Source organism: Dryobates pubescens, chromosome 10, assembly GCF_014839835.1.
Source record: "Dryobates pubescens isolate bDryPub1 chromosome 10, bDryPub1.pri, whole genome shotgun sequence".
Taxonomy (NCBI): domain Eukaryota; kingdom Metazoa; phylum Chordata; class Aves; order Piciformes; family Picidae; genus Dryobates; species Dryobates pubescens.
In genome coordinates, this window is record NC_071621.1 from 17,021,526 (window position 1) to 17,049,499 (window position 27,974).

At 57.9% G+C, this 27,974-nt stretch overlaps 1 protein-coding gene across 2 annotated transcripts; it reads right to left on the reverse strand.

Moving 5' to 3' along the window:
* Positions 1 to 832: 832 nt before the first annotated feature.
* Positions 833 to 27,906, reverse strand: RRM1 (ribonucleotide reductase catalytic subunit M1). Of its 2 annotated transcripts, XM_054164685.1 has the most exons (19): positions 27,814 to 27,906; positions 27,001 to 27,089; positions 25,528 to 25,705; positions 23,846 to 23,946; positions 21,711 to 21,770; positions 16,282 to 16,321; positions 15,060 to 15,222; positions 13,528 to 13,669; positions 12,227 to 12,310; positions 11,519 to 11,680; positions 10,305 to 10,384; positions 9,295 to 9,496; positions 8,007 to 8,156; positions 6,794 to 7,015; positions 5,779 to 5,855; positions 4,531 to 4,666; positions 4,032 to 4,127; positions 3,138 to 3,326; positions 833 to 1,244 (listed from the first exon to the last, which is right to left on the reverse strand). In XM_054164685.1, the coding sequence occupies exons 1-19, from the start codon at positions 27,830 to 27,832 to the stop codon at positions 1,056 to 1,058; spliced, it is 2,379 nt and encodes a 792-aa protein (XP_054020660.1). In that variant the 5' UTR covers positions 27,833 to 27,906; the 3' UTR covers positions 833 to 1,055. The 2 variants fall into 2 exon arrangements, with proteins under 2 accessions (XP_054020660.1, XP_054020661.1); XM_054164686.1 differs by lacking the exons at positions 23,846 to 23,946; positions 27,001 to 27,089; positions 27,814 to 27,906 and having other exon boundaries at positions 25,528 to 25,700.
* Between the last annotated feature and the right edge of the window lie 68 nt (positions 27,907 to 27,974).

Here is a 27,974-nt window from a genome sequence, read left to right on the forward strand (position 1 = left end):
CAACCCCCCCAGGGCAGAGCCTGGCAAGTGCTGGAGAGAGTCCAGGGGAGGCTGGGGAGAGGCTGAGGGCCAAAGGAGGACAACAAAGGTGGGGAAGGGTCTGGGAAAGGAGGAGAAGGGTCTGGAGAAGTTGTGAGGAGAAGCTGAGGGAACTGGGGGTGGAGTTGAGGCTGCAGCAGAGGAGGCTGAAGGGAGAGGTCTTTTATAGTGGAACCTTTAGAGAAAGGTCTCTGGAGAAGTCCTTTGAGATCCATCAAGTCCAAACCTTCTCAACTAAGACTTCAGTTTAGAGAGGAACCTTCAGAGAGAGGTCTCTGGAGAAGTCCTTTGAGATCTGGAGACCCATAGCAGCAGATCCCCATGGTGGACCCCCAAAAGCTCCTCAGAACTCTGCTTTAGGAAGGTCTCCTTTTGGAGAAGAACCTTCAGAGAGAGGGAGAAGCTTCAGAGCTCCCTGGACAAGGAGGAGGAAATAGTGAGGAAAGGTCTTGAGGGGGGACAAGGGGGAGGAGATGGTGAGGCAGGTTCTTGAGGTAGGAGGAGGAAATGGTGAGGAAGGCTCTTCTGGTGGTGGGGCAAGGAGGAGGAGATGGTGAGGAAAGGTCTTGAGGTAGGACAAGGAGTTGGAAGTGATGAGGAAAGGTCTCCCTGGTAGTGGTGGAGTCCTCCAAGCTAGAAGCCAAGTTGTCCCCACCAGAGAGAGCCTCCAGCACCCCTGGAATGCTGCCAGTCCCTCAGGTCCATCTCTTCCTCTGGGGCCACCAGAAGAGATTGAGCAGAACCTCTGAAGTCCTCAGAACAGATCTTTAATCCCCATCCTACCCCACCCCAGAAGACTTCAACATGAAGACTACTCCCAGAAGATGTTTGGAGGAAGCTCCCTAGCTACCAAACCACTACCACAAAGCTTCTCATGAGCCACCTGTGGTCCAACCCCCAAACCACCTGGAGAAGGTCCAAAACCCAGCTGGGACCACCCTGGCCCACCAGGCCCAAGCCCTCCCCAAGGTCACAGCTCAGGAGGACTCCACCCCAAGGTCTTGGGTGGACCTCTTCTAGGAGCCACACATGAGACACTCCTCTCGGTTCTCCAAGGAGCAGACCATGGCTGCTTTGTTCCTCTCCTTCTCTTCTTCCTCCTTGGAGGTCTTCTCCTTCTCCCTCAGCTTCTCCTTGTTGAGGGTGAACTGGATGGGGTTGGCAGCTGGTTTGGTCCTCAGGTAGTACATCCCAGTCTTCAGGCCCTGGAGAGCAAGGAGGGTGAGGAGAAGACCTTCAGAGGTCATGGAAGCATGGAATGGGTTGAGTTGAAGGCACCTTCTAAGGTCACAGAATGGGTTGGAAGGACCTTATAAGGTCATTGAGTCATGGAATGGATTGGGTTGAGGCACCTTCCAAGGCCATGGAATGGGTTGGGTTGGAAGGAGCTTCAAAGATCATGGAATGGGTTGGGTTGGAAGGAGCTTCAAAGATCATGGAATGGGTTGGGCTGGAAGGAGCTTCAAAGATCATGGAATGGGTTGGGTTGGAAGGAGCTTCAAAGATCATGGAATGGGTTGGGTTGGAAGGAGCTTCAAAGATCATGGAATGGGTTGGGTTGGAAGGAGCTTCAAAGATCATGGAATGGGTTGGGCTGGAAGGAGCTTCAAAGATCATGGAATGGGTTGGGTTGGAAGGAGCTTCAAAGATCATGGAATGGGTTGGGTTGAGGTCACCTTCAAAGGTCACGGAATGGGTTGGGTTGAAGTCACCTTCAAGGTGAAGGAATGGGTTGGGTTGGAAGGAGCTTCAATGGTCATGGAGTTGTGGAATGGGTTGGGTTGAAGGCACCTTCCAAGGTCATGGAGTCAAAATGGGTTGGGTTGGAAGGACCTTTCAAGGTCACGGAATGGGTTGGGTTGAGGTCACCTTCAAGGTGAAGGAATGGGTTGGGTTGGAAGGATTTTCAGAGGTCATGGAATCATGGAAGGGGTTGGGTTGGAGGCACCTTCCAAGCCCATCTGGTCAAACCCCCTACACAGGACATCCCCAACCAGAGCAGGTTGCTGAGAGCCCCAAACAATCTATGCTGGACGGGTGCCAGCCATGGGGCATCAACCACCTCTGTGCCATTGGAGAACCTTCTAACCCTTCTGAGACCCAACCAAGTCAACTCTTGTTGGAGGAACATCACCACCTCACGTGCTGTGCCCCTGCCCAGTGCTACCCAGTGTCTCCCAGTAACCTCCTTCTGAGACCCAACCAAGTCAACTCTTGTTGGAGGAACATCACCACCTCACGTGCTGTGCCCCTGCCCAGTGCTACCCAGTGTCTCCCAGTAACCTCCTTCTGAGACCCAACCAAGTCAACTCTTGTTGGAGGAACATCTCCACCTCAACTGCTGGCCCCTTGCCCAGTGCTCCCAGTGCTACCCAGTGTCTCCCAGTAACCTCCTCCTGAGACCCAACCAAGTCAACTCTTGATGGAGGAACATCTCCACCTCCTCCTGAGACCCAACCAAGTCAACTCTTGATGGAGGAACATCTCCACCTCCTCCTGAGACCCAACCAAGTCAACCTCTTGTTGGAGGAACATCTCCACCTCAACTGCTGGCCCCTTGCCCAGTGCTTCCAGTGCTACCCAGTGTCTCCCAGTAACCTCCTCCTGAGACCCAACCAAGTCAACTCTTGATGGAGGAACATCTCCACCTCCTCCTGAGACCCAACCATGTCAACCTCTTGATAGAGGAACATCTCCACCTCAACTGCTAGCCTCTGCCCAGTGCTCCCTGTGCTTCCCAGTGCTCCCTGTGACCTTCTCCTGTGACCCAACCAAGTCAACTCTTGATGGAAGAACATCTCCACCTCCTTCTGACACCCAACCAAGTCCAATCTTGTTGGAAGAACATCTCCATCTCCTTCTGAGACCAAACCAATCCAATATCTTGATAGAGGGACATCTCCACCTCAACTGCTGGCCCCTGCCCAGTGCTTCCTGTGACCTCCTTCTGTGACCCAACCAAGTCAACTCTTGATGGAGGAACGTCTCCACCTCCTCCTGAGACCCAACCATGTCAACCTCTTGATAGAGGAACATCTCCACCACAACTGCTGGCCCCTGCCCAGTGCTTCCCAGTGTCTCCCAGTGCTCCCAGTGACCTGCTTCCAGCCATAGAAGTGCATGCTGGTGAGCTTCCCATAGTTGGGCTCTGCAATGTGGATGTTGAGGGACTGGCTCTGGTCGATGAAAGCTCCTCTGGCAGCTGCCATCTTCAGGATGGTCTTCTGGGAGATCTCCCACACTGTCTTGTAGAGCTGCTTCAGGTCCTCAGGGATCTCAGGGATGTTCTGAGAAGGGAAAAAAACCAAACAGGAAGTGTTGGCCAAGATTGGCCAAGAGTTGGAGGCCAAGCGGTGAGGACCTTCCCAAAAGGTCATCCAAGAGGTACAGCAGTTGAGGAGGCTTCAAGAAGTTAGGGTTAGAAAGAAGGTTTATGGTGGCCAAGGTCTTCCTGAACCTCAGCACCCTGCTTCTGAAGCCACCCAGGCATGGAGAAAGCTCCCAGCTGAAGCAGGAGATCTTCTCCTGGTGGATCTGAGAAGGTTTGTGGTGGCCAAACTTTCTCTGAACCTCAGCACCCTGCTTCTGAAGCCACCCAGGCATGGAGAAAGCTCCCAGCTGAAGCAGGAGATCTTCTCCTGGTGGGTCTGAGAAGGTTTGTGGTGGCCAAACTTTCTCTGAACCTCAGCACCCTGCTTCTGAAGCCACCCAGGCATGGAGAAAGCTCCCAGCTGAAGCAGGAGATCTTCTCCTGGTGGGTCTGAGAAGGTTTGTGGTGGCCAGACTTTCTCTGAACCTCAGCACCCTGCTTCTGAAGCCACCCAGGCATGGAGAAAGCTCCCAGCTGAAGCAGGAGATCTTCTGCTGGTGGGCCTGAGAAGAGCAGCTCTTTGCAACCCATCCCTGTCCTGAGGAACTCTGAGGTCTCCCCACCAACCCCCCAGGAGATCCAGAACTGTCCAAGCCTCTTCTCCCTGGACCTTCAGCCCTACCTGGATGGAGCCATTGTGGGCAATGATTTGGTTCTTCATCTCCTCACTCCACAGGCCTCTCTCTGTCAGGTCTTTCAACAGGTGAGGGTTGACCACCTGAAAGGGGCAGAGAAGGAAAGGGTTGGGGGGACCAAGGGGTTGGGGGGGACCAAAGGGGTTGAGTGATATAAAGGTTGGGTGGCCCAAGGGAATTGGGTGGCCTGAGGCTTGAGTGATCTAAAGGTTGGGTAGCCCAGGGGGAACCAATGCAGGGTGGGGGGACCAAGGCTTGAGTGATCTGAAGATTGGGTGGCCCAAGGGGTTGGGTGAACCAAGGGGATTGGGTGGCCCAAAGGGCTTCCCCATGAGGCTTGTCCAGGCCTGAGGCAGGCTGCCCAGGGCAGTGGTGGAGTCCCCATGGCTGGAGGGGTTTGGAAGCCGTGGTGCTGAGGGCCATGGGGGATGGTGCTGGGGCAGGGCTGGGCTGGGGTGCATGCTGTGGCCCCAGGTGGTTGCTCACCTGGAACTCCCCGGAGAGGACCCTGCGGGTGTAGATGTTGCTGGTGTAGGGCTCGATGGATTCGTTGTTGCCCAGGATCTGAGCCGTGGAGGCCGTGGGCATGGGGGAGATCAGGAGGCTGTTCCTCACCCCATACCTGGGGAGCAGAAGGAGAGGCTCAGCAGAGGGTGGAGAGGGCAGGAGAGAGCCAGAAAGAGCAGAGGTTAGAGGAGCAGTAGGAAGAGCTCAGCTCAAGCTGGTCAGGAGCTCCTCAGGCTGACCTGCAAAACCCTCAGGAGGTCACCTTGAGGAACACAAGAGAAGCTCCACTGGACTCAGGTCACCATGGAAGCTCCACTGGACTCAGGAGGTCACCATGGAAGCCCAGCCAAGTCTTTGCTATTGGGAAGCTCCACTGGACTCGTGATCAAGATCTCAAGAAGATCCCATGAAGATCTCAAGAAGATCCCATGAAGACCCCAAAATCAAGATCCCAAGATGCCAAGAAGATCCCAAGATCTCATGATCAAGATCCCACAATCAAGACCTCAGGATCTCAGGAAGATCCCATGATCAAAATCTCATTAAGATCCCACAATCAAGATCTCAAGATCTAGATGTCAAGAAGATCCCAGGATCAAGACCTCAAGATCAAGATCTCATGAAGATCCCATGATCAAGATCTCAAGATCCCATGAAGATCCTGTGATTCAAGATCAAGATCTCAAGAAGATCCCATTACTCAAGACCTCAAGATCAAGATCCCAAGATCAAGCTCTCATGAACATCCATGATCAAGTTCTCAGGGTCAAGATCCCATGATCAAAATCTCATGAAGATCCCACAATCAAGATCTCAAGATCAAGATGTCAAGATCTCAGGATGGAGATCCCAGAATCAAGACCTCAAGATCTCATGAAGATCCCATGATCAAGATCCCATGATCATGACCTCAAGATCAAGATCCCAAGAAGCTCTCAGGATGGAGATCCCAGAATCAAGACCTCAAGATCAAGACATCAAGATCTCATGAAGATCCCATGATCAAGACCTCAAGATCAAGATCTCAAGAAGATCCCAGAATGGAGATCCCAGAATCAAGACCTCAAGATCTCATGAAGGTCCCACGATCAACATCCCAAGATGAAGATGCCATGATCAAGAGATCTCAGTACCAAGATCCCAAGAAGACCTCTCCAGACAGGAGTCCACAGAAGTCCTGCACCGAACCCTTGAAGCCACCAAATCCCTTCCCTGAGCCTTACTCACTTGGCAATCTTCTCCTTCAAGGTCTTCCAGTCCCAGAGCTGGGTGGGGGTAACGTCCCACATGTCGTACTGCAGCACCTGAGGGACACCAAGCATGGCCCAAATGAGAGAGGAGAACACCAAGCATGGGACAAATGAGACAGGACAACTTCTTCTCCAGGTTTTGGCCCTCATGTTCTCAGCTGACCTCTCCTTTCCTGCTCCTGACCTGAGTGAAGCTCCTCTGCCATCAGCCAAGAACCACTGGGCAGCGATGGTGGTGGGCAGGGATTGTGCCCCTGGGCTGGGCACTGGGGAGCCCACAGCTGCAAGCCTGGGGGCAGGGTTGGGCCCTCCCTGCCAGGAGGACCTTGAGGGCTGGGGCAGGGCCAGAGCAGGGCAAGGAAGCTGGGGAGGGGTCTGGGGAAGGAGGAGAAGGCTGTGAAGAAGTTGTGAGGAGCAGCTGAGGGAGCTGGGGGGGTTGAGGCTGCAGCAGAGGAGGCTGAGGGGAGACCTTGTGGCTCTCTGCAGCTCCCTGAGAGCAGCTTGCAGCCAGCTGGGGCTCAAGGGCTGCTCCTGAGGGCTGGGCCAAGAGGAGATGGCCTCAGGTTGTGGCAGGGGAGGTTGAGCTTGGCCCTGAGGAGCAATTGGTGCCCCTGGAGGGGTGCCCAGGCCTGTGGCAGGCTGCCCAGGGCAGTGGTGGAGTCCCCATGGCTGGAGGGGTTGGGAAGCTGTGGTGCTGAGGGCCATGGGGCGGTGGTGCCCTGGGGCAGTGATGGGCTCATGGTTGGACTTGGATCATCTTCAAGCTCTCTTCCAACCTAAACCCTTCCATAGTGCTAGAACCCAAGGGAGGACAACTCAAGCTCCATTTCCACCCTTCCACCACCACCAGCCCAAGGTGTTTCCCATCCCACAACTCCTCCTGGTCCACAGTTCCATCATCCCCCTCCTGGCCTAGAGTTCCACCTCCTCCTCTGGGCCCAGAGCTTCATCACCCTCCTCGCCCTCCCCCCCGAGTGTCTCCTGCTACTTACTCCTTTGCTGACTGGAGAGCCTTGGTAGGTCTCGTAGGGTCCCTGCTCCTTGGCAAGTTCACAGCTGGCTTCCAGAGCTCCATAATAAATGGTCTCAAAGATCTGCTGGTTGAGGAGCTGGGCCTCAGGGCTCTCAAAGGGGAACCTCATCAGGATGAAGGCATCTGCCAGGCCTTGCACGCCGATGCCGATGGGCCGGTGGCGCCGGTTGGAGCGTTCGGCCTGGGCGGGGGTGGAAGCAAAGAGGTCAGCTCAGAAGGTTGGCTGGGAAGGAGCTCCAGGAAGGACCCAACTTCAGGGGTGCAAGAAGCCTCCTCCCCTGTTTTGCCCAGTTCCTCTCTGTTGGAAGAACTTTGGGTACCAAGGGGAGGGCTCTGAGAAGTCATTGCTGGTGGTGGTCGCTCTTAGGGACCAAGGGGACAGTGACCAAGGAGCCAGGACTCAGGGGTGAAGACCAAGAGCTTGGTGGAGAAGAGGTCCCTGAGGACATTGAAGCTCTCAAGTCATTGAAGCTCAAGGAGTGGTGGTCCTGGGGCAGTGCCAGGGCCATGCTTGGACTCCACCACCTTGGAGGATCTCTTCCAATCCATCCCACCACCAATCCTCAGGATCCCTGGGGCCACTGTGTGGTTGCCCCAAGGCCAGGCTGGAGAAGCTGAGGTCCTTTGTGAGCAGCCCTTGGGCCAGGCAAGCAGCTGGAGGACTGCATCCAGCCCTGGAGCCTCTGTTCCAGGAAGGATCTGATGCTGGAAGGTGTCCAGAGAAGGGCCATGAGGAGGAGCAGAGGGCTGGAGACAGACTGAGGGAGTTGGGGTTGTTCACTCTGGAGAGGAGAAGGCTCCAAGGAGACCTTCTTGTGGCCTTCCAGTATCTGCAGGGGGCTACAGGAAAGCTGGGGAGGGACTTTAGAGGGTGTCAGGGAGGGATAGGACTGGGGGGGATGAAGCAGAACTAGGAGTGGGTAGATTGAGATTGGATGTGAGGAAGAAGCTCTTCCCCATGAGGGTGGTGAGAGCCTGGCACAGGTTGCCCAGGGAGGTGGTGGAAGCCTCATCCCTGGAGGTGTTCAAGGCCAGGTTGGAGGTGGCTGTGAGCAGCCTGCTCTGGTGTGAGGTGTCCCCAGGGTTGGGACTGGCTGAGCCTTGAGGTCCCTTCCAGCCCTGACCACTCTGTGATGATCCTAAGCAGCATTCAAGCTGAGGGGAGGCCTCACCTCTGGCACTGGGTAGTAGTTGATGTCAATGATCTTGTTGAGGTTCCTGACAATGACCTTGGTGACCTCAGCCAGCTTCTTGAAGTCGTAGCTGTGCTCGGGGGTGACGTACATGTTGAGGGCGATGGAGGCCAAGTTGCAGACTGCAACCTGGAGAGGAGGAGGCAGGAGGACAAAAATGGGGGTGAAAAAAGGGCAGCAAAAGCCTCTCCAAACCCTCAGCAGTTCTGCTCTAGGCCTCCATCAGTCTCCATCCAAAGGAGGTAGAGGCAGAGGGCCAAGGAACAGTTAAAGCTGGGGATATGGAATCCTCGTCTCCTTTGTGGCTCCAGAGCTGAGCTGGGTGTGGGGTGGAAGAGACCTCAGGCAGGTTGGAGTTGAGCTGCTGGAGGGGCAGGAGGGAGCTACAGAGGGGTTTGGGACCATGGGGGATGCCAATGGGATGAGGGCACCAAGGGCAAGGGCTGGGACCTGCCCCTGGGCCACAGCAAGGCCAGGAAGGCTCCAGGCTGGGGGCAGAGGGGCTGGGAAGTACCTGGGGGTAAAGGCACTGGGAGGGTTGGTGGCAGAGGCTGGAGAGGAGCCAGGGGGTGCCCAGGTGGGCAAGGAGGGCAGCAGCAGCCTGGGCTGGAGCAGCAATGGTGTGGGCAGCAGGAGCAGGGCAGGGATTGTGTCCCTGGGCTGGGCACTGGGGAGCCCACAGCTGCAAGCCTGGGGGCAGGGTTGGGCTCTCCCTGCCAGGAGGAGCTTGAGGGCTGGGGCAGGGCCAGAGCAGGGCAAGGAAGCTGGGGAGGGGTCTGGGGAAGGAGGAGAAGGCTGTGGAGAAGTTGTGAGGAGCAGCTGAGGGAGCTGGGGGGGTTGAGGCTGCAGCAGAGGAGGCTGAGGGGAGACCTTGTGGCTCTCTGCAGCTCCCTGAGAGCAGCTTGCAGCCAGCTGGGGCTCAAGGGCTGCTCCTGAGGGCTGGGCCAAGAGGAGATGGCCTCAGGTTGTGGCAGGGGAGGTTGAGCTTGGCCCTGAGGAGCAATTGGTGCCCCTTGAGGGGTGCCCAGGCCTGTGGCAGGCTGCCCAGGGCAGTGGTGGAGTGCCCATGGCTGGAGGGGTTGGGAAGGTGTGGAGCTGTGGTGCTGAGGGCCATGGGGTGGTGGTGCTGGGGCAGTGCTGGGCTCATGCTTGGCCTCCATCACCTTGGAAGATCTTTCCCAACCCCTTCCATGACCTTCCAAGGAAGCTTGTGGAGGAGCAGCCCACTCCTCTCCCAAGCTTCTCCAGGAGCCCTTTCTCCCCTCACCTCCTCTTTGCTGGTGTACTCCACGATCTCAGTGCAGAGGTTGCTGCACTTGATGGTGCCCAGGTTCTGCTGGTTGCTCTTCCTGTTGCAGGAGTCCTTGTAGAGCATGTAGGGGGTGCCAGTCTCTGTCTGGGACTCGATGATGGAGTACCAGAGCTGCTGAGCCTTCACCACGCGCCGCACCCGGCCCTGCCTCTCATAGCTGCAAGGGAAGGTGGCCAAAGACCCTCAAGAATGGGCCTCAGAAGAACCATGGTGAAGACCAAGCCAAGTTCTCAGCTAGGCAAGGCCTTCAGTCTAGGAGATCTCATGGAGCTACCTCACCTCTTAGGACCACTTGTCCTCTTGGGTCCACCTTGACCCTCCTGGGGGTGACCTTGCCCCTCTTGGGTCCAGCCTCACCTCCCTTGGGTTCATCTCATCCCTCTTGGGTCCACCTTGCCCTTCCTGGGGCTAACCTTGTCCCTCTCAGGTCTAACCTCACCTCCCCTGGATCCTCCTCACCCCTCTCGGGTCCACCTCACTCCTCTTGGCTCCACCTTGCCCCTCTTGAGTTCACCTCTCCTCTCCTAGGCCCACCCCACCTCTCTTGGGTCTAACCTCACCTCCCCTGGATCCTCCTCACCCCTCTCAGGTCCACCTCACTCCTCTTGGCTCCACCTTGCCCCTCTTGAGTTCACCTCACCTCTCCTAGGCCCACCCCACCTCTCTTGGGTCTAACCTCACCTCCCCTGGATCCTCCTTACACCTCTTGGCTCCACCTTGCCCCTCTTGAGCTCACTCACCTCTCATAGGTCCACCCCCACTCCCTTGGGTCCACCTCTTCCCTCTTAGGTCTAACCTCACCTCTTGGCTCCACCTTGACCCTCTTGGGTCCAACCTCACCTCCCTTGGGTCCACCCTCACCTCCCTTGGGTCCAGCCTCACCCCTCTTGGGTCTAGCCTTGCCTCCCCTGGGTCCTCCTCACCCCTCTTGGGGTCCAACCTCACCCCTTTTGGGGTCTTCTTACCTCTCATAGAGCTTCTCAAATTCTTCCCCCCAGACTTCATCCAGCCCAGGACATTCGTTGGGGCACATCAAGGACCAGTCCTGCAAGCAGGGACAACCTCTGTAGCCACCTTCAACTTCTTCTGCAGGTCCTAACCCCTCTGCTTCTGCTCCTGAGGACCTAGGAACCACCTCTGCCAGCAGAGGAACCTCCTGAAGGTCCACCAGGGCAAAGGCAGAGTCCTGCCCCTGGGCAGGGACAACCTCCTGCAGCAGCACAGCCCAGGGGGGAGCTGCTGGGGAGCAGCTGCCAGGAGGAGGAGCTGGGGGTGCTGGGGGACAAGGAGGTGCCCAGCAGCCAGCAAGGTGCCCTGGGGGGCAAGGAGGTGTGCTGGGGGGCATGGAGCAGAGTATGGGCAGCAGCAGGGGCAGGGAGGTTGTGCTGCCCCTCTGCTCTGCCCTGGGGAGGCCACAGCTGCAGGGCTGGGGCCAGGGCTGGGCTGCCCAGGCCAGAGCCTGGGAAGTGCTGGGGAGAGTCCAGGGGAGGTTGGGGAGAGGCTGAAGGCCAGAGGAGGACAACAAAGGTGGGGAAGGGTCTGGAGAAGGAGGAGAAGGGTCTGGAGAAGTTGTGAGGAGCAGCTGAGGGGAGTTGAGGCTGCAGCAGTGCAGCCACGGAGGGGATCTGTTGGAGAGAGTCCAGGGAAGGCCTCCAGCTGAAGATGAGGAGAAACTTCTTGGCTTGAAGGTGACCAAGGCCTGGCCCAGGCTGCCCAGAGAGGTTGTGGAGTCTCCTTGTGTGGAGAGCTTCCAACCCCCCCTGGCCATGGTGCCCCTGGGGCAAGCTGCTGGGGGTGGCCCTGGCCCTGGCTGAGCTCCAGAGGTCCCTTCCCACCAGCAGCACCATGCTGGAGCTCAGTGAAATGGTTGCTCCTCAAGCTGTAAGCCAAGAGAAGAAGCCTCCCTGAAGCCACCTTCAAGGTTTTGATCTGCTGAGGAACCTCCAAAGTCCACATTGTAACCCAAAGCATCAGCAACCATCAGCCAAAGGCTGGAAGGTGAAGCCCCAAAGCATCTCCAGCTCCACTCTCCACCAGCCAGGAGGGTTCTTGGTTGTCCAGGAAAGTTCTTGGCTGTCCACCAGGAAGTTCCTTCACTGCCTGGAACCCTTGGGGAGCTCCATCTCATGGCTGCTCACCACCTCCCCCCTCCACTTCCCAACCTTCCCAAGCTTCTCACCTGGTTGCTTTCAACTCTCTTCATGAAGAGGTCTGGGATCCAGAGGGCAAAGAAGAGGTCCCTGGCTCTTTGCTCCTCCTTCCCAGTGTTCTTCTTCAGGTCAAGGAACTCAAAGATGTCCAAGTGCCAAGGCTCCAGGTAGATGGCAAAGGCTCCAGGCCTCTGGGACAGCAAAGAGCAGCAAGGTGAGGAGAGCAAGGTCAGGGAGGTGACATCTGCCCAGCTTCTGAGGGCATTCAACAGCCTGAGCTACCCAGAGCTTTGGGAGCCTTTGGGCTTGGGGTTTTGGGGGTTCCTCTTCATCTCTGGGTGGGTTTGGGACTTGCTGCTGTTCCTCACAGCTTCTCCAGAACTTATTGAGTGGCCAAAAGATATCCTCTGGACCACCTGAAGATGAAGGATCTAAAGGCTTCCAACCTTAAATCACTCCAGGCCATGCAAGAGAGACCAAGACCCAGGCCAAGAAGCTCCTGTCCCATGTCCACCACACCCAGGCCAAGAAGCTCCTCTGCCACCTCCATCTCATGGAGAAGATCCCCAACCCCCCCAGATGCCCAAGAAGAATGCTTGGCAAAAACCCTGCTGTGGTTTTTGGGTCCCCACCAAGCCCTCCATCATCTCAAGGACTTCCTGTGGACCACCTTGGGCAGGGGTGGAAGCTGACCCTGGGAGCTGAGGGACCCCCAGGGGGGGCTGTGGGGTTGGTACCTTGTTGCCCCCCTGGTCCACGTAGCGAGCGGTGTTGTTGTAGACCCTCAGCATGGGCACCAGGCCGTTGGAGTTGCCATTGGTCTGCAGAGACAAAGAGGAACCACTCAAGGACCTCTCCCTCAGGAGCTGCAGCTGTACCTCCTGGAGGTCCTGCAGCAAGGGCCTGCAAAGTTCTGCTGCTTAAAAGCCTGGGGCAGAGTGGTTGGGAAAGTGCCCAGGGGGGAAAGGACACAGAGGGGGAGGGGGTGGTGGGTGGCATAGGCTGGAGAGCAGCCAGCTGGGGACCTAATCTGGACCTCCTTGGCTCTGTTCTTCAGCCACCAGCTCCCCTAAGTCCTTCCCCCCAGGGCTGCTCTCCCAGCACAAGACCAAGGGTATAAGGGGCACCAAGGGTAAGGGCTGGGGCACAGCAAGCCCAGGAAGGCTCCAGGCTGGGGGCAGAGGGGCTGGGAAGTGTCTGGTGGGGAAAGGCCCTGGGGGGGTTGGTGGCAGAGGCTGGAGAGGAGCCAGGGGGTGCCCAGGTGGGCAAAGAGGGCAGCAGCAACCTGGGCTGGAACAGCAATGGTGGTGGGCAGCAGGAGCAGGGCAGGGATTGTCCACCCTGGCCACCTCAAATCCTGGGGGCAGGGTTGGGCCCTTCCTGCCAGAAGGACATTGAGGGCAGTGCAGGGCCAGAAAAGGGCAAGGAATTGTTTAAGAACAGCCTGGATGAGGCCCTCAGTGCCATGGTTGAGTTGATTGGATGCTGTTGGGTGAGAGGTTGGACTTGATGATCTCAAAGGTCTTTTCCAACCTGGTTCACTCTGTAGGACAATCCCCTCCCTGCTCCTGCTGGCCACAGCTTCTCTGATCCCAGCCAGGAGGCCTTTGGCTTTCTTGGCCACCTGGGCACACTGCTGGCTCCTCTTCAGCTGCTTGTCCCTTACCATCCCCCAGGTCCCTTCCTGCCAGGCAGCTTTCCAGCCACACTGCCCCAAGCCTGGAGCCTTGCTTGGGGTTGTTGTGACCCGAGGGCAGGACCTGGCCACTTGGCCTTGTTGCCTGAACCACTCAGAAAGAGACTGACCCCTGGGGTGAGCTGCCCAGGGCGGCGCTGGAGTCACCACCTCGGGCGGTGTTTGAACAGAGCCGGGACGAGGCCCTGGGTGCCAGGGCTGAGCGGATGGGATGCTGCAGGGGGAGAGGTGGGGCTGGCTGCTCTCTGAGGTCTCTTCCAACCCCCTCCATTCTGCGCTCTGCACCCTCTGCAGCCCCGCAGAGGCCCCCCGCCGCGGCGGCAAGCCCGGGCCCCGGCTCACCCCAGCGATGTAGCTGCCGGTGGCCCGGATGCAGCTGACGGCCAGGCCGATGCCGCCGGCGGACTTGGAGATGAGGGCACACTGCTTGAGGGTGTCGTAGATGCCTTCGATGCTGTCGTCCTTCATGCACAGCAGGAAGCAGCTGCAGGGCAACAAACAGCTTCAGAGGCCAAAGGACAGCCCCCAAAAGGAGCCAGCGGGGGCTGGGGCAGCCCCGAGCTCCTTGACAGCCAAGGATCAGTCTGTAGCTGATGTTCAGGAGCCGGGGGGAGGAGGAGGGGAGGACTGGGGGAGAGCTGGGGTGCAGCAGGGAGGGCTTGGGCTGGCCTGCATCAGGGAGGGCTCGGCTTGGGTCGGGGACGGCTCAGCTTGGGTTAGGTCTGGTCAGGGAAGGCTTGGCTTGGGTTGGGGAGGGTTGGGGTGGGCTCGGCTTGGGTCAGGGAGGGCTTGGCTTGGATCAGGGAGGACTTGGCTTGGGTCGGCTTGGGTCGGGGTGGGCTCAGCTTGGGTTAGGTCTGGTCAGGGAAGGCTTGGCTTGGGTTGGGGAGGGTTGGGGTGGGCTTGGCTTGGGTCAGGGAGGGCTTGGCTTGGCTTGGCTTGGCTTGGGGAGGAGTTGGCTTGGATCAGGGAGGACTTGACTTGGGTTGGCTTGGGTCAGGGAGGGCTCAGCTTGGGTTAGGTCTGGTCAGGGAAGGCTTGGCTTGGCTTGGGGAGGGTTGGGGTGGGCTTGGCTTGCGTCAGGGAGGGCTTGGCTTGGCTTGGCTTGGCTTGGGGAAGAGTTGGCTTGGATCAGGGAGGACTTGGCTTGGGTCGGCTTGGGTCGGGGAGGGCTCAGCTTGGGTTAGGTCTGGTCAGGGAAGGCTTGGCTTGGCTTGGGGAGGGTTGGGGCGGGCTCGGCTTGGGTCAGGGAGGGCTTGGCTTGGCTTGGGTTGGGTTAGGGAGGACTTGGCTTGGATCAGAGAGGACTTGGCTTGGGTCAGGTTGGGTCAGGGAGGGCTCAGCTTGGGTTAGGTCTGGTCAAGAAAGGCTCAGCTTGGGTCAGGGAGGGCTTGGTGTGGGTTGGGGAGGGCTCAGCATGGGCTCAGCTTGGGTTGGGTTAGGGAGGACTTGGCTTGGATCAGGGAGGACTTGGCTTGGGTCAGGGAGGGCTCAGCTTGGGTCGGGGAGGGCTTGGGTTGGGTTAGGGAGAGCTTGGATTGGGTCAGGGCGGGCTTGGCTTGGGGAGGGCTCGGGTTGGGCTGGGTTTGGTAGCAGATATTGGGATGGCTTGGAGCAGAGCTGGGTTGGGTTGAGTCAGACTTGGGGCAGGATTGAGCTGGGTCAGATTTGGGTCAAAGTTGAGCCGGGTTGGCTCAGAGCTGGGTTGGGTTGAGTCAGGTTGGCTCAGAGCTGAGCTGGGGTGAGCTGGGTTGGCTCAGAGCTGGCTAGGGCTGGGCTGGCTCAAGGCTTCAAGCATTTTGTCTGCAGAGTCCCCACCTCCAACCTTTGCTCTCAGAGCACTGGGGGGCACCAGGCTGGCTTGCAGGAGGTACCTGGAGAGCTGGGGGCGGTTGGTGCCGGCGTTGAAGAGCGTGGGGGAGGCGTGGGTGAACCAGCGCTCCGACAGCAGGTTGTAGGTCTCGATGGCTGCCTCGATGTCCTCCTTGTGGATTCCCACAGCCACCCTCATCAGCATGTGCTGGGGACGCTCAGCCACTGCCCAGGAGCAACACAAGAACCAGAGAACAATTGGTAGGTGTGGAAGGGACCTCAAGGCTCAGGCAGTTCCAGCCCCCCCTGCCCATGGGCAGGGACACCTCACACCAGAGCAGGTTGCTCACAGCCACCTCCAGCCTGGCCTTCAACACCTCCAGGGATGAGGCTTCCACCGCCTCCCTGGGCAACCTGTGCCAGGCTCTCACCACCCTCATGGGGAAGAGCTTCCTCCTGACATCCACTCTGGATGTCCCCACTTCTAGTTCTGCTCCATCCCCCCCAGGCTCCTGGGGGGCACAGGCAACGTGCAACCAACCACCTCCCAACCATGGTCTGCTTAGAAACCCAGAAGGATCCAGCTCTGAAGAACCTCTAGAGGTCTCCATCCCAATCTTCTCCTCAAGAAGGAGAACCAGATCACTTTGGTCAGGACTTGACCCACTCAGGGGGAAAAACTCAAGGATATGGACTCCAAAACTTCCTCCATGACCTTCTCCAGCACCTCCCTGGGCAACCTCCTCCATCAGAAGGTCTCCCTGGAGCCTTCTTTTCTCCAGGCTGAACACCAACTCTCCCAGCCTGGCATCCCAGCAGAGCCCTTCCAGCCCTCCCAGCATGGCTGTGGCCTCCTCTGGGCCTGCTCCAGCAGCTCCCTGCCTGTGCTGAGGCCTCCAGAGCTGCCCCAGCACTGCAGGTGGCAACTCTCCAGGGCTGCTCTCCAGCCCTTCCCCCTCCCAGCCTACATGGACCCCAGGGGTTGTCCCAGTCCAGCTGCAGGACCTGACCCTTGGCCTTGTTGACCCTCATGAGGTCCACCTGGACCAACTTCTCTTCTCGACTCCAGCACAGGGTTGCCACCAAACCAACCCTGAATTTCTTAGCCTAAAAAGACTTCTCCAGAAGACCACCAACTGAGAAGCTTCTGCTGGTTCCCCAACCCAGGCCATAGTGGTTTCCCTGGAAAGATTGGAGGAAGCTTCTTGACCTCCTCAACCCCTTCTTCTGAGCTACCATCTTGACTTTCAAAGAAGACTTGAGATGGACATGGAGACTTCTTACCTTTGGAGTTGATCTTCAGCAGATAGGAACGTTCCAGGGTCTTGAAAAGAGAGAGAAGAAAGGTGGTTGAGAAGAGCTGAAGGTCTGAGGTGGTCTACAACCTCCCCACCACACTCCACCACCTTCATGGTCCTCACCCCAAGATTCAGGAGAAGCAGTACCAAACATCAACTCCATTTCTCCTCCTTAAAACAAGACCTAAGGAGTCCTAAGATCATGGAATGGGTTGGGTTGGAAGGGGCCTTCAAGGTCATCTAAGTCCACTGTGGTTGAGTCCAAGGTGGTTAAGAGCTGAAGGTCTGAGGTGTTCAACAACCTCCCCCCCAAACTCCACCACCAATGCCTACCTTAGAGAAGAAAACAAACACTGATTGCCAGACACTTGAGTCTACTTCAAGAAATGCTGCTGTAAATTGTGTGCACTACCATCCAGCAACAGGGAGTGGAGAATAATAGAATAGAATAAACCAGCTTGGAAGAGACCTTCAAGATCATTGAGTCCAACCCATCAACCAACACCACCTAATCAACTAACCCATGGCACTAAGCACCCCAGCCAGTGTCCTCCTGAACGCCTCCAGGGATGGTGACTCCACCACCTCCCCGGGCAGCCCATTCCAATGGGCAATCACTCTCTGTGTAGAACTTCTTCCTAACATCTAACCTAAACCCTGAGACTGTGTCCTCTTATTCTGGTGCTGGATGCCTAGGAGAAGAGACCAACCTCTGCCTGTCTACAGCCTCCCTTCAGGGAGTTGGAGAGAGCAAGGTCTCCCCTGAGCCTCCTCCTCTCCAGGCTAAGCAACCCCAGCTCCCTCAGCCTCTCCTCCCAGGGCTGTGCTCCAGACCCCTCCCCAGCTTTGTTGCCCTTCTCTGGACACCTTTCAGCAAGTCAACCTCCTTCCTAACCTGAGGGGCCCAGAACTGGACACAGCACTCAAGGTGTGGCCTATCCAGTGCTGAGGACAGGGCACAATGACCTCCCTGCTCCTGCTGGCCACACTGCTCCTGATGCAGGCCAGGAAGCCATTGGCCCTCTTGGCCAGCTGGGCACACTGCAGGCTCATGTTCAGCCTACTCTCAACCAGCACCCCCAGGTCCCTCTCTGCCTGGCTGCTCTCCAGCCACTCTGAGCCCAGCCTGTAGCACAGCCTGGGGTTGCTGTGACCAATGTGCAGCACCTGGCACTTGGATGTGTTCAATCTCATGCCCCTGGACTCTGCCCATCTGCCCAGCCTGGTAAGGTCCCTCTGCAGAGCCTCTCCACCCTCCAGCAGCTCAACTCCTGCCCCCAGCTTGGTGTCATCTGCAAACTGACTGCTGATGGACTCAGTGCCCTCAGCCAGATCATCAATAAAGATGTTAAAGAGCATGGGGCCAATGCAGTTTGCAGAACAAACAGTGGTGTCTACTCAAGTTTCAGGCTCCAAACCATCAGTGAAGCTCAAAATCGCTGCTATCACCTCCCATGGGACTCTGTGCCATGGAAAGATCCTGCATTTCACCTGGAGGCTGCCTGGAAGGGCAGCTGCTGCCAATTCATTCTCCCCACCACCACCCCACCTCCCTTCTGTAGCTACCATGGCTTTGCTGAGCCTGTCAGTTCCCCCTCCCCACCTTCTCTTTCTGATATGAGTCTCTTGTCTACAAAAGTGTGATGGGTTATGCCCATCCTGGAAGCATGGTGGGGAGGGCTTGTGAGAGCATTGCTCTCCCTGCAGGGGGTTTTCCCCCTGGGAAACTGAGTCAGTCTGTTCCACTCCTTCTCCCTGTCCAGCAAGCCTATAGAATAGAACAAACCAGCTTGGAAGAGACCCTCAAGATCATTGAGTCCAACCCATCAACCAACACCACCTAATCAACTAACCCATGGCACCAAGCACCCCATCAAGTCTCCTCCTGAACACCTCCAGTGATGATGACTCCACCACCTCCCCAGGCAGCCCATTCCAATGGGCAATCACTCTTTCTGTATAGAACTTCTTCCTAACATCCAGCCTAAACCTCCCCTGGCACAGCTTGAGACTGTGTCCTCTTGTGCTGGTGCTGGGTGCCTGGCAGAAGAGACCAACCCCCAGCTGGCTACAGCCTCCCTTCAGGGAGTTGGAGAGAGCAAGAAGGTCTCCCCTGAGCCTCCTCTTCTGCAGGCTAAGCAACCCCAGCTCCCTCAGCCTCTCCTCACAGGGCTGTGCTCCAGACCCCTCCCCAGCTTTGTTGCCCTTCTCTGGACACCTTCCAGCATCTCAATGTCCTTCCTAACCTGAGGGGCCCAGAACTGGACACAGGACTCAAGGTGTGGCCAAACCAGTGCAGTGTACAGGAGCAGAATGACCTCCCTGCTCCTGCTGGCCACACTGCTCCTATAAAAAGGAGGACACTGCAGCCATTAGCACTCTTGGCCCCTGCCTTTACCTGCTCAAGGACTGCCACTGGCTCCCTGCTACATCTCTGCCTTTGCAAAGGACTGGGTTTGTAGTTCCTTACATCCACCCTTGTTCCTTAACTGTTATTGTTACATATCTGTATATCTCTCTCTATATGTATATACTGTTTAAGAAAGTTCTTTATCTCTCTACTTCCAAGCTGAATCCAATCCTAAGCAACCCCAGCTCCCTCAGCCTCTCCTCACAGGGCTGTGGCTCTAGACCCCTCCCCAGCTTTGTTGCCCTTCTCTGGACACCTTCCAGCATCTCAACATCTTTCCTAAACTGAGGAGCCCAGAACTGGACACAGGACTCAAGGTGTAGGGGTCAGAACCATGAATATTCAGGCTGTCATCTCTGGCCCAGTGAAGGAGCCTTTTCACTCTGGCTGTTTACCTGCAAGCATTTTCCTTATCTGTGGAGCCAGAGCCTGGCCAGCTCTACCCTTCTGGATTAAAGGAGGGATCTTGCTGACACTAAACACTTCTATAAGTTTGGACCATCTTAGAAAGAAAAAAGAAATAAGGATGCAACACAGCTTTGAAGCAGATTGCAAGAGATAGTGCTAAAGATTGGGTTTGCTGTAGGTGCAGCTCTTTGTGTCTTAGTCCTTGTGTACAGTGTGTTCAGGCTTAATCAAGTCTCCTTTATTAATAAGAATAGGGAAATGTAAGAACTGGAACCAGAAAAGACCTAAGTCCTCCTGTGAGAGATCAGGCAAGTCACAAAGAAGTTTGAGTTCCCAACTGTAGGATGGAACTTTCTGGCTGAAAGAAGCAACTGCTCTGCTTGTGTTCTGACCTTGTAAGAGAAGTGGAAAGGAAGGTGAGCTGGTTGCTGAAATGCAGCTGGAAGTTTTGTTATCTTTCATCATCTCTTATGCCAGTTGTGTTAGAATGAGCTAATTGGTACAGGCTGAGCATTGTGTCCTCGATGGGTTCCATCAGTCTGTTCGACACACTCTGGGGCAGAACTTTTGCTGTATAGTTAGTTTGAATCAGAGAATCAATAGGGCTGGAAGAGACCTCAGAGATCATCAAGTCCAAGCTGTCACCCAACACCTCATGACTGCTAAACCATGGCTCCAAGGGCCACATCCAGTCCCCTCTTGAACACCTCCAGGGATGGGGACTCCACCACCTCCCTGGGCAGCACATCCCTATGGCCAATCTCTCTTGCTGGGAAGAACTTTCTCCTCACCTCCAGCCTAAACCTCCCCTGGCACAGCTTGAGACTGTGTCCTCTTGTTCTGCTGCTGGCTGCCTGGGAGAAGAGACCAACCCCCAGCTGGCTACAGCCTCCCTTCAGGGAGTTGGAGAGAGCAAGAAGGTCTCCCCTGAGCCTCCTCCTCTCCAGGCTAAGCAACCCCAGCTCCCTCAGCCTCTCCTCCCAGGGCTGTGCTCCAGACCCCTCCCCAGCTTTGTTGCCCTTCTCTGGACACCTTCCAGCATCTCAATGTCCTTCTTCACCTGAGGGGCCCAGAACTGGACACAGCACTCAAGGTGTGGCCTTAACCAGTGCTGAGGACAGGGCACAATGACCTCCCTGCTCCTGCTGGCCACACTGTTCCTGATGCAGGCCAGGATGCCATTGGCCTTCTTGGCCCCCTGGGCACACTGCTGGCATGAGCAGTTCAGCCTACTCTCAACCAGTACCCCCAGGTCCCTCTCTGCCTGGCTGCTCTCCAGCCACTCTGAGCCCAGCCTGTAGCTCTGCATGGGGTTGTTATGGCCAAAGTGCAGCACCTGGCACTTGGACTTGTTGAATGCCAGCCTGTTGGACTCCTGCTTCCTTCTATGTATGCAAAGAATGTTGGAAAGGTCAATCAAAAGTGTTGTTCTATCAGAAAAAGAAAGCAGGGGGAGGTGTAAGAGAAGGGTTGGGTTTGGATAGCTTTGGCAGGCTATGGGGAAGATTTGCCTCTGCTCAGAGGCAGGCTCTGTTAGAGCAGGCTCTGTTAATTCTGTGACTCAGAGAAGAAGGTGAACACCTTGGAACTGAAGGAGAGGAACTGGGCAGAATTTGGTTGGATGTGTTAAAATACTGTTTGGTTGTTTTGACCTATTGTAGGCCTTCATGACACAGATGCCAGTAGAAAACAGCCAGTGCAGATGTGACACACGTGCTTTGCTGTGTAACCTGCTGCTCCTGCTTACATCCTGTCCTGGAAGCTGTGCTCGGGGTGAACAGAGCAGCTGCATCACAACAGTGGGCCACCACTTGGCCAACATCCTCAGCAGCAGCCTGGATGAAGGCACAGAGGGGACCCTGCAGCCAGTTTGCTGATGGGACCAGGCTGGGAGCAGCAGTGGCAGCCCTCAGGCTGTGTTGGCAGTGCCTGGGAGCCCTGGGCAGGCTGAGAGCTGGGGGAGACGAACCTCCTGAAGGCCAAGCAGGGCAAGGGCAGGGTCCTGCCCCTGGGCAGGGACAACCTCCTGCAGCAGCACAGCCCAGGGGGGAGCTGCTGGGGAGCAGCTGCCAGGAGAAGGAGCTGGGGGTGCTGGGGGACAAGGAGGTGCCCAGCAGCCAGCAAGGTGCTCTGGGGGACAAGGAGGTGTGCTGGGGAGCATGGAGCAGAGTGTGGGCAGCAGCAGGGGCAGGGAGGTTGTGCTGCCCCTCTGCTCTGCCCTGGGGAGGCCACAGCTGCAGGGCTGAGGCCAGGGCTGGGCTGCCCAGGGCAGAGCCTGGGAAGTGCTGGAGAGAGTCCAGGGGAGGCTGGGGAGAGGCTGAGGGCCAGAGGAGGACAACAAAGGTGGGGAAGGGTCTGGGGAAGGAGAAGGGTCTGGAGAAGTTGTGAGGAGCAGCTGACAGCCATGGGGGGGGAGTTGAGGCTGCAGCAGAGCAGCCCCAGAGAGGATCTGCTGGAGACACTCCAGGGAAGGTGCCTTCAACCCAACCCCTCCCATGGCCTTGGAAGGTGCCTTCAACCCAGCCCATTCCACAAATCTCCTTCCATCCCAAAAGGCCTGATCCCAGAAGGCTGTGGAGATCCTTCCTGGTGATTACCTTGAAGCCAAAGTAGTTGTAGGAGAAGTCTCTGTCATAGATGATGGCTGAGTTCAGACGCTGGCAAGAGACAAAAAGAGAAAAATTGGGGGGAGGTTTATTTTGCAGTCCCTCAAGCTGAGGGTCCACAAAGGTCTTCTGGTGGAACCATTTCGACCTCAAAGGTCTACCAGAAGGATCAATGTGGCAATCAGAAGGCCTCTTGAAGACCACTCAAGGGTTAAAGATGGTGGTGAGAAGCTGTCACGAAGGACACTCAAGGACTGAAGAGGTTGGTAAGAAGCTCTCTTGAAGGCCACTCAGAGGTCAAAGGTGGTGGAGAGAAGGCCTCTGGAAGGCCGCTCATGGGTCGAGGAGGGCGGCGAGAAGGCCTCTGGAGGGCTGCTCAAGGGTTAAAGATGGTGGTGAGAAGCTCTCTTGAAGGCCACTCAAAGGTCAAAGATGGTGGCGAGAAGGCCTCTTGAAGGCCATTCAAGGGGTTGAAGGCCACTCAGGGGTCGAGGACAGCGGCGAGAAGGCCTCTGGAAGGCCACTCAGGGGGTCGAGGAGGGCGGCAAGAAGGCCTCTGGAAGGCCACTCAGGGGTCCAGGAGGGCGGCAGGAAGGCCTCTGGAAGGCCACTCAAGGACTGAAGAGGTTGGTAAGAAGCAATCTTGAAGGCCACTCAAAGGTCAAAGATGGTGGCGAGAAGGTCTCTTGAAGGCCATTCAAGGGGTTGAAGGCCACTCACAGGTTGAGGAGGGCGGCAGGAAGGCCTCTGGAAGGCCGCTCAGGGGTCGAGGAGGGAGGCAGGAAGGCCTCTGGAAGGCCGCTCAGGGGTCGAGGAGGGCGGCAGGAAGGCCTCTGGAAGGCCGCTCAGGGGTCGAGGAGGGCGGCGAGAAGGCCTCTGGAAGGCCGCTCAGGGGTCGAGGAGGGCGGCGAGAAGGCCTCTGGAAGGCCGCTCAGGGGTCGAGGAGGGCGGCGAGAAGGCCTCTGGAAGGCCGCTCAGGGGTCGAGGTTGGCAGCGAGAAGGCCTCTGGAAGGCCACTCAGGGGTCGAGGACAGCGGCGAGAAGGCCTCTGGAAGGCCACTCAGGGACTGAAGAGGTTGGTAAGAAGCAATCTTGAAGGCCACTCAAAGGTCGAAGATGGTGGCGAGAAGGTCTCTTGAAGGCCATTCAAGGGGTTGAAGGCCACTCACAGGTTGAGGACGGCGGCGAGAAGGCCTCTGGAAGGCCACTCAGGGGTCGAGGAGGGCAGTGAGAAGGCCTCTGGAAGGCCACTCAGGGGTCGAGGACAGCGGCGAGAAGGCCTCTGGAAGGCCGCTCAGGGGTCGAGGACAGCGGCGAGAAGGCCTCTGGAAGGCCACTCAGGGGTCGAGGTCGGCGGCGAGAAGGCCTCTGGAAGGCCACTCAGGGGTCGAGGACAGCGGCGAGAAGGCCTCTGGAAGGCCACTCAGGGGTCGAGGTCGGCGGCGAGAAGGCCTCTGGAAGGCCACTCAAGGACTGAAGAGGTTGGTAAGAAGCTCTCTTGAAGGCCACTCAAAGGTCGAAGATGGTGGCGAGAAGGTCTCTTGAAGGCCATTCAAGGGGTTGAAGGCCACTCACAGGTTGAGGACGGCGGCGAAAGGTCTCTTGGAGGCCACTCAGGGGTTGAGGTTGGCGGCAAGAAAGCCTCTGGAAGGCCACTCAGGGGTTGAGGATGGCGGCGAAAGGCCTCTTGGAGGCCACTCACAGGTTGAGGACGGCGGCAAGAAGGCCTCTGGAAGGCCACTCAGGGGTTGAGGATGGCGGCGAAAGGCCTCTTGGAGGCCACTCACAGGTTGAGGTCGGTGATGGAAAAGTCTCCTAAAGGCCACTCAAGGATTGAAGAAGTTTTTGCCCAACTAAAATGAGCCATTTTGGGTCTTTTCTTCCACTAAAGCTCCACCAGAAGATGGTTGAGAAGAAACTCCACCCACAACCCGTCACCCAACCACTAGGGTAGCCTCCATCCCTCCATCTCCAAGACCAAGAAGTTCTCCTCCGCTTTCTCCACCACCTTCTTCTCAACCATCCATGGTTGGATGAAGAAAAGGAAGAAACTTCATTTTTCTGCCCCAAATTGAACCCTTGGAGGTCCCAAGCCCTTCCCCCCAGCCCACGGTCACTTCACTCACATCTTTGTTGGCCACCACGATGTCCAAGGTCTCTTTGGAGATCATGGGGGAGTGCTTCCCGTTGTGAGGGTTGATGTAGTGGTAGAGGTCATCCATCACATCTACAGCAGCAGAGAAAGGGCTCCAAGGAGGGCCTCCCAAACACACACCTCCAGGGAGGGCCTCCCAAACACCTCAGAATGCCCTCTGGATCCTTGACCCCTTCGTGGAATCAACCCAGGTCTGAATCTTGGTTGGCTTGGAGAAGGTTGAGTGGATGAAGTGGTGACCAACCATGGGATGGAGCTCCCCAAGAGGTTCCAGAGAGCAAAGCCAACTGAGCCAACCTCAGCTCTGAGGGAAGGTCCTCCACCATGGCTCAACCTTTCCCAAAGGAGTGGTTGAGCTACCCACAGCTACATCCCTTGGGGGGAAGGTAGAGATGGGTTCCCACCACATCTTGAACCTCTCAGGGTGGCTTCTACCCAAGTCCCTTTCACCCAGCTTCAGCCTTCTTCACCAGTTCCTCCTGTCCCAAGGGCTAAGGCTGGGTCTCAGGAGGTTTGGAGCTTCCCACCAGATGTCCATGCAGGGGGGAAAAAGCCTCTTATGGCTTGAATCAGAGTGGGGTTGGGTTGGAGAAGACCTTGAAGGTGATGGAGTCCAAGAATGGCCCCAGCTCTGCCCCAGGGCCCTACCACCCCAGGGCCCTCAGCACCACAGCTTCCCAACCCCTCCAGCCATGGGCACTCCACCCCTGCCCTGGGCAGCCTGCCACAGGCCTGGGCACCCCTCCAGGGGCACCAATTGCTCCTCAGGGCCAAGCTCAACCTCCCCTGCCACAACCTGAGGCCATCTCCTCTTGGCCCAGCCCTCAGGAGCAGCCCTTGAGCCCCAGCTGGCTGCAAGCTGCTCTCAGGGAGCTGCAGAGAGCCACAAGGTCTCCCCTCAGCCTCCTCTGCTGCAGCCTCAACCCCCCCAGCTCCCTCAGCTGCTCCTCACAACTTCTCCACAGCCTTCTCCTCCTTCTCCAGGCCCTGCCCCACCTTTGTTGTCCTCCTCTGGCCCTCAGCCTCTCCCCAGCACTTCCCAGGCTCTGACCTGGGCAGCCCAGCCCTGCAGCTGTGGCCTCCCCAGGGCAGAGCAGAGGGGCAGCACAACCTCCCTGCCCCTGCTGCTGCCCACACTCTGCTCCATGCCCCCCAGGGCACATTTGACCTCCTTGTCCCCCAGGGCACCTTGCTGGCTGCTGGGCACCTCCTTGCCCCCAGCACCCCCAGCTCCTTCTCCTGGCAGCTGCTCCCCAGCAGCTCCCCCCTGGGCTGTGCTGCTGCAGGAGGTTGTCCCTGCCCAGGGGCAGGACCCTGCCCTTGCCCTGCTTGGCCTTCAGGAGGTTGCTCTCCCCCAGCTCTCAGCCTGCCCAGGGCTCCCTGGCTGCCAGCACAGCCTCAGGGCTGTCAGCACTGCTCCCAGCCTGGTCCCATCAGCAAACTGGTTGCAGGTTCCCCTCTGCCCCTTCACCCAGGCTGCTGCTGAGGATGTTGACCAAGACCTGACCCAAATGCTGACCCCTGGAGACCACCACAACCTTGGCCTGGACTCAGTGGGCACTGAGTGGCTTCTTCTGAAGGACATCTCCCTCTCCCCTCCTGAACCTCTCCCTCCAGCCCTTTCTGGCCTCCTGCCCTCCACGGGGGACTCACCACTGAAGACCTTCTTGGTCTCCTTGTGCAGGTTGGAGACAGCAATCCTGGCAGCCAGGATGGCATAGTCTGGGTGCTTGGTGGTCAGGGTGGCAGCTGTCTCAGCAGCCAAGGTGTCCAGCTCCACCGTGGTGACTCCACTGTACAACCCCTGGATGACCTTCATAGTGATCTGGGCCTGAGAAGGGGAAGGCCTCCAGGTTAGTCCTCTGGCTTTGGGGGTGGGAGGGGGGCAAAAAATGTGGATCTGCTAGTGGAGCAGCTACAGGGGGCACCTGAGCAGCTACAGGGGGCACCTGAGCAGGCTGGAGCCATGGCAGAGACCAATGGGATTAGGATCAACCACCCCCACAGCAGCTTTGCCCCAGGGGCACCATGGCCAGGGGGGGTTGGAAGCTCTCCACAGCCTCTCTGGGCAGCCTGCTCCAGGCCTCTCCAGCAGCCTCACCCCAAACAAGTTGCTCCTGCTGGCACCTCCTAGCTGCCACTTGGGTCCCCTTGAGCCCTGGGCACCACTCAGCAGATGCCAGCCCCAGGCTCTTGCCCCCCACAGCTCCTTGAGCTCTTGCTGAGCATTGCTCAGGTCCTCTCTGGGGCTGCTCTGCTGCAGCCTCAGCAGCCTCCCCCAGGTCAACCTGGGCACCCCTCAAGGGGCACCAATTGCTCCTCAGGGCCAAGCTCAACCTCCCCTGCCACAACCTGAGGCCATCTCCTCTTGGCCCAGCCCTCAGGAGCAGCCCTTGAGCCCCAGCTGGCTGCAAGCTGCTCTCAGGGAGCTGCAGAGAGCCACAAGGTCTCCCCTCAGCCTCCTCTGCTGCAGCCTCAACCCCCCCAGCTCCTTCAGCTGCTCCTCACAACTTCCCCAGACCCTTCTCCAGCTTCCCTGCCCTTCTCTGGCCCTCAGCCTCTCCCCAGCCTCCCCTGGACTCTCCCCAGCACTTCCCAGGCTCTGGCCTGGGCAGCGCAGCCCAGCCCTGGCCCCAGCCCTGCAGCTGTGGCCTCCCCAGGGCAGAGCAGAGGGGCAGCAGAACCTCCCTTGACCTCCTGCCAGCCTCACTCTGCACCATTAGAAGGAGCAGAAACCTTCCTTCTCACCATCACCAAAGACTCAGGAGAATCCTACAACAGGTTGGAAGGGACCTTTAAGGCCCTCCAGCTCCAATCCCCATGCCACAGGCAGGGACACCTCCCACTAAGAGGTTGGTGAAGGCCTCCTCCAACCTAACCTGGAGGACCTCCAGGGAGGAGATGTCCACAGCCTCTCTGGGCAAGAAGGAGGCCAAGTCATGGAGGCCAGTTCAGGGAGGCAAATTTATGGAGGCCAATCCAGGTGGGCAACCCATGGAGGGCAAACCGTCCTCCCCAGGCCAGGGAGAAGAAGGTGGAGCCCCCATCCAGCAGCCTCCTCTCACCCCCTGCTGTGGTTTTGGTGGAGGCCTCCAGAGGCTTTGGGAGGCCCCGGGGGGGACTCACCGGGTCCACAAAGTCGGCGTTGAGGCCGTAGCAGAGCTTCTGGATGCGGGAGGTGATCTTGTCAAACATGACCCTCTCCTGGCGCCCATCTGGGGGGCAAGTGGGGGACAAGGTCACTGCCCCTGCAGTCCCAAGGGACCCCAGCACCCTGCCTTCCCCCCCAGCAGCCCACTTCTTCCCCCACCATGAGGGGAAGAGAAGCCACTTGAGGGCCACCTCAGCTATCCCCCAACGGATGGAGACCTCTCTTCTGGCCAAGGGGTGAGGAGGAAGCACAGAGGGTTTGGGGGGGAGAGCCTCTTAAATCGAACTAGGGGGACCCCACCCAACCTTCCCCAGAGCAGAGGAGGGTCCCCACCTTAGGTGCCATGAGAGGGGTCCTCTCCCCCCGAAGCAGAAGGGGTGCAAGGGCCACTTTAGGGACACCCCCACCCGAAAGTAGAAGGGGCACAAGGGGCATTTTAGGGACCCCCAAAAGCAGAGGGGGTCCAAGGGCCACTTTAGGGACCCCCAAAGCAGAGGGGGTCCAGGTGCCATGAGAGGAGCCCTCCCCAAAGCAGAGAGCTCTCATCCCCTCGCACCAGGTACCCTAAGAAGCAACCCCCAAAGCAGAGGGGGTCCCATGGTGCCCACGAGAGGACCCCCACCCCCCCAGATCAGAGGGGTCAGCCCCCACCCCCGTTGCCATGAAGGGACATTTCCCCCCCTCAAAGAGGTGACCTCACTCTTCCCCTTCCCTCCCCCCCGGTGCCAGGGGACACCCTCCCCCATGCCCGGCTGATGCCCTCCCCGGACCCTGGGGTTCTCCCTCACCTCTCTTCACGACGTGCATGGCTCCGGCCGGCCTCTCTCCACAGCTTCTTTCACCGCTTCCCGCTCCCGCCAACCGCGCTGGCCCCGCCGCGCCGCCGTAGCGCTTTTATCCACCCCCGTGACGCTGCGGACGCCATCTTGCTTCCGGGCACCCCCCCTTC

What these genes read in the sequence shown, in the direction of transcription:
- RRM1 (XM_054164685.1), bottom strand. An exon ending in CCCACAATGGCTCCATCCAG is followed by an intron (nt 3,327 to 4,031) that starts GTAGGGCTGAAG and finishes TTCCCTTCTCAG; the next exon opens with AACATCCCTGAGATCCCTGA. An exon ending in ACTTCTATGGCTGGAAGCAG is followed by an intron (nt 1,245 to 3,137) that starts GTCACTGGGAGC and finishes CTTGCTCTCCAG; the next exon opens with GGCCTGAAGACTGGGATGTA.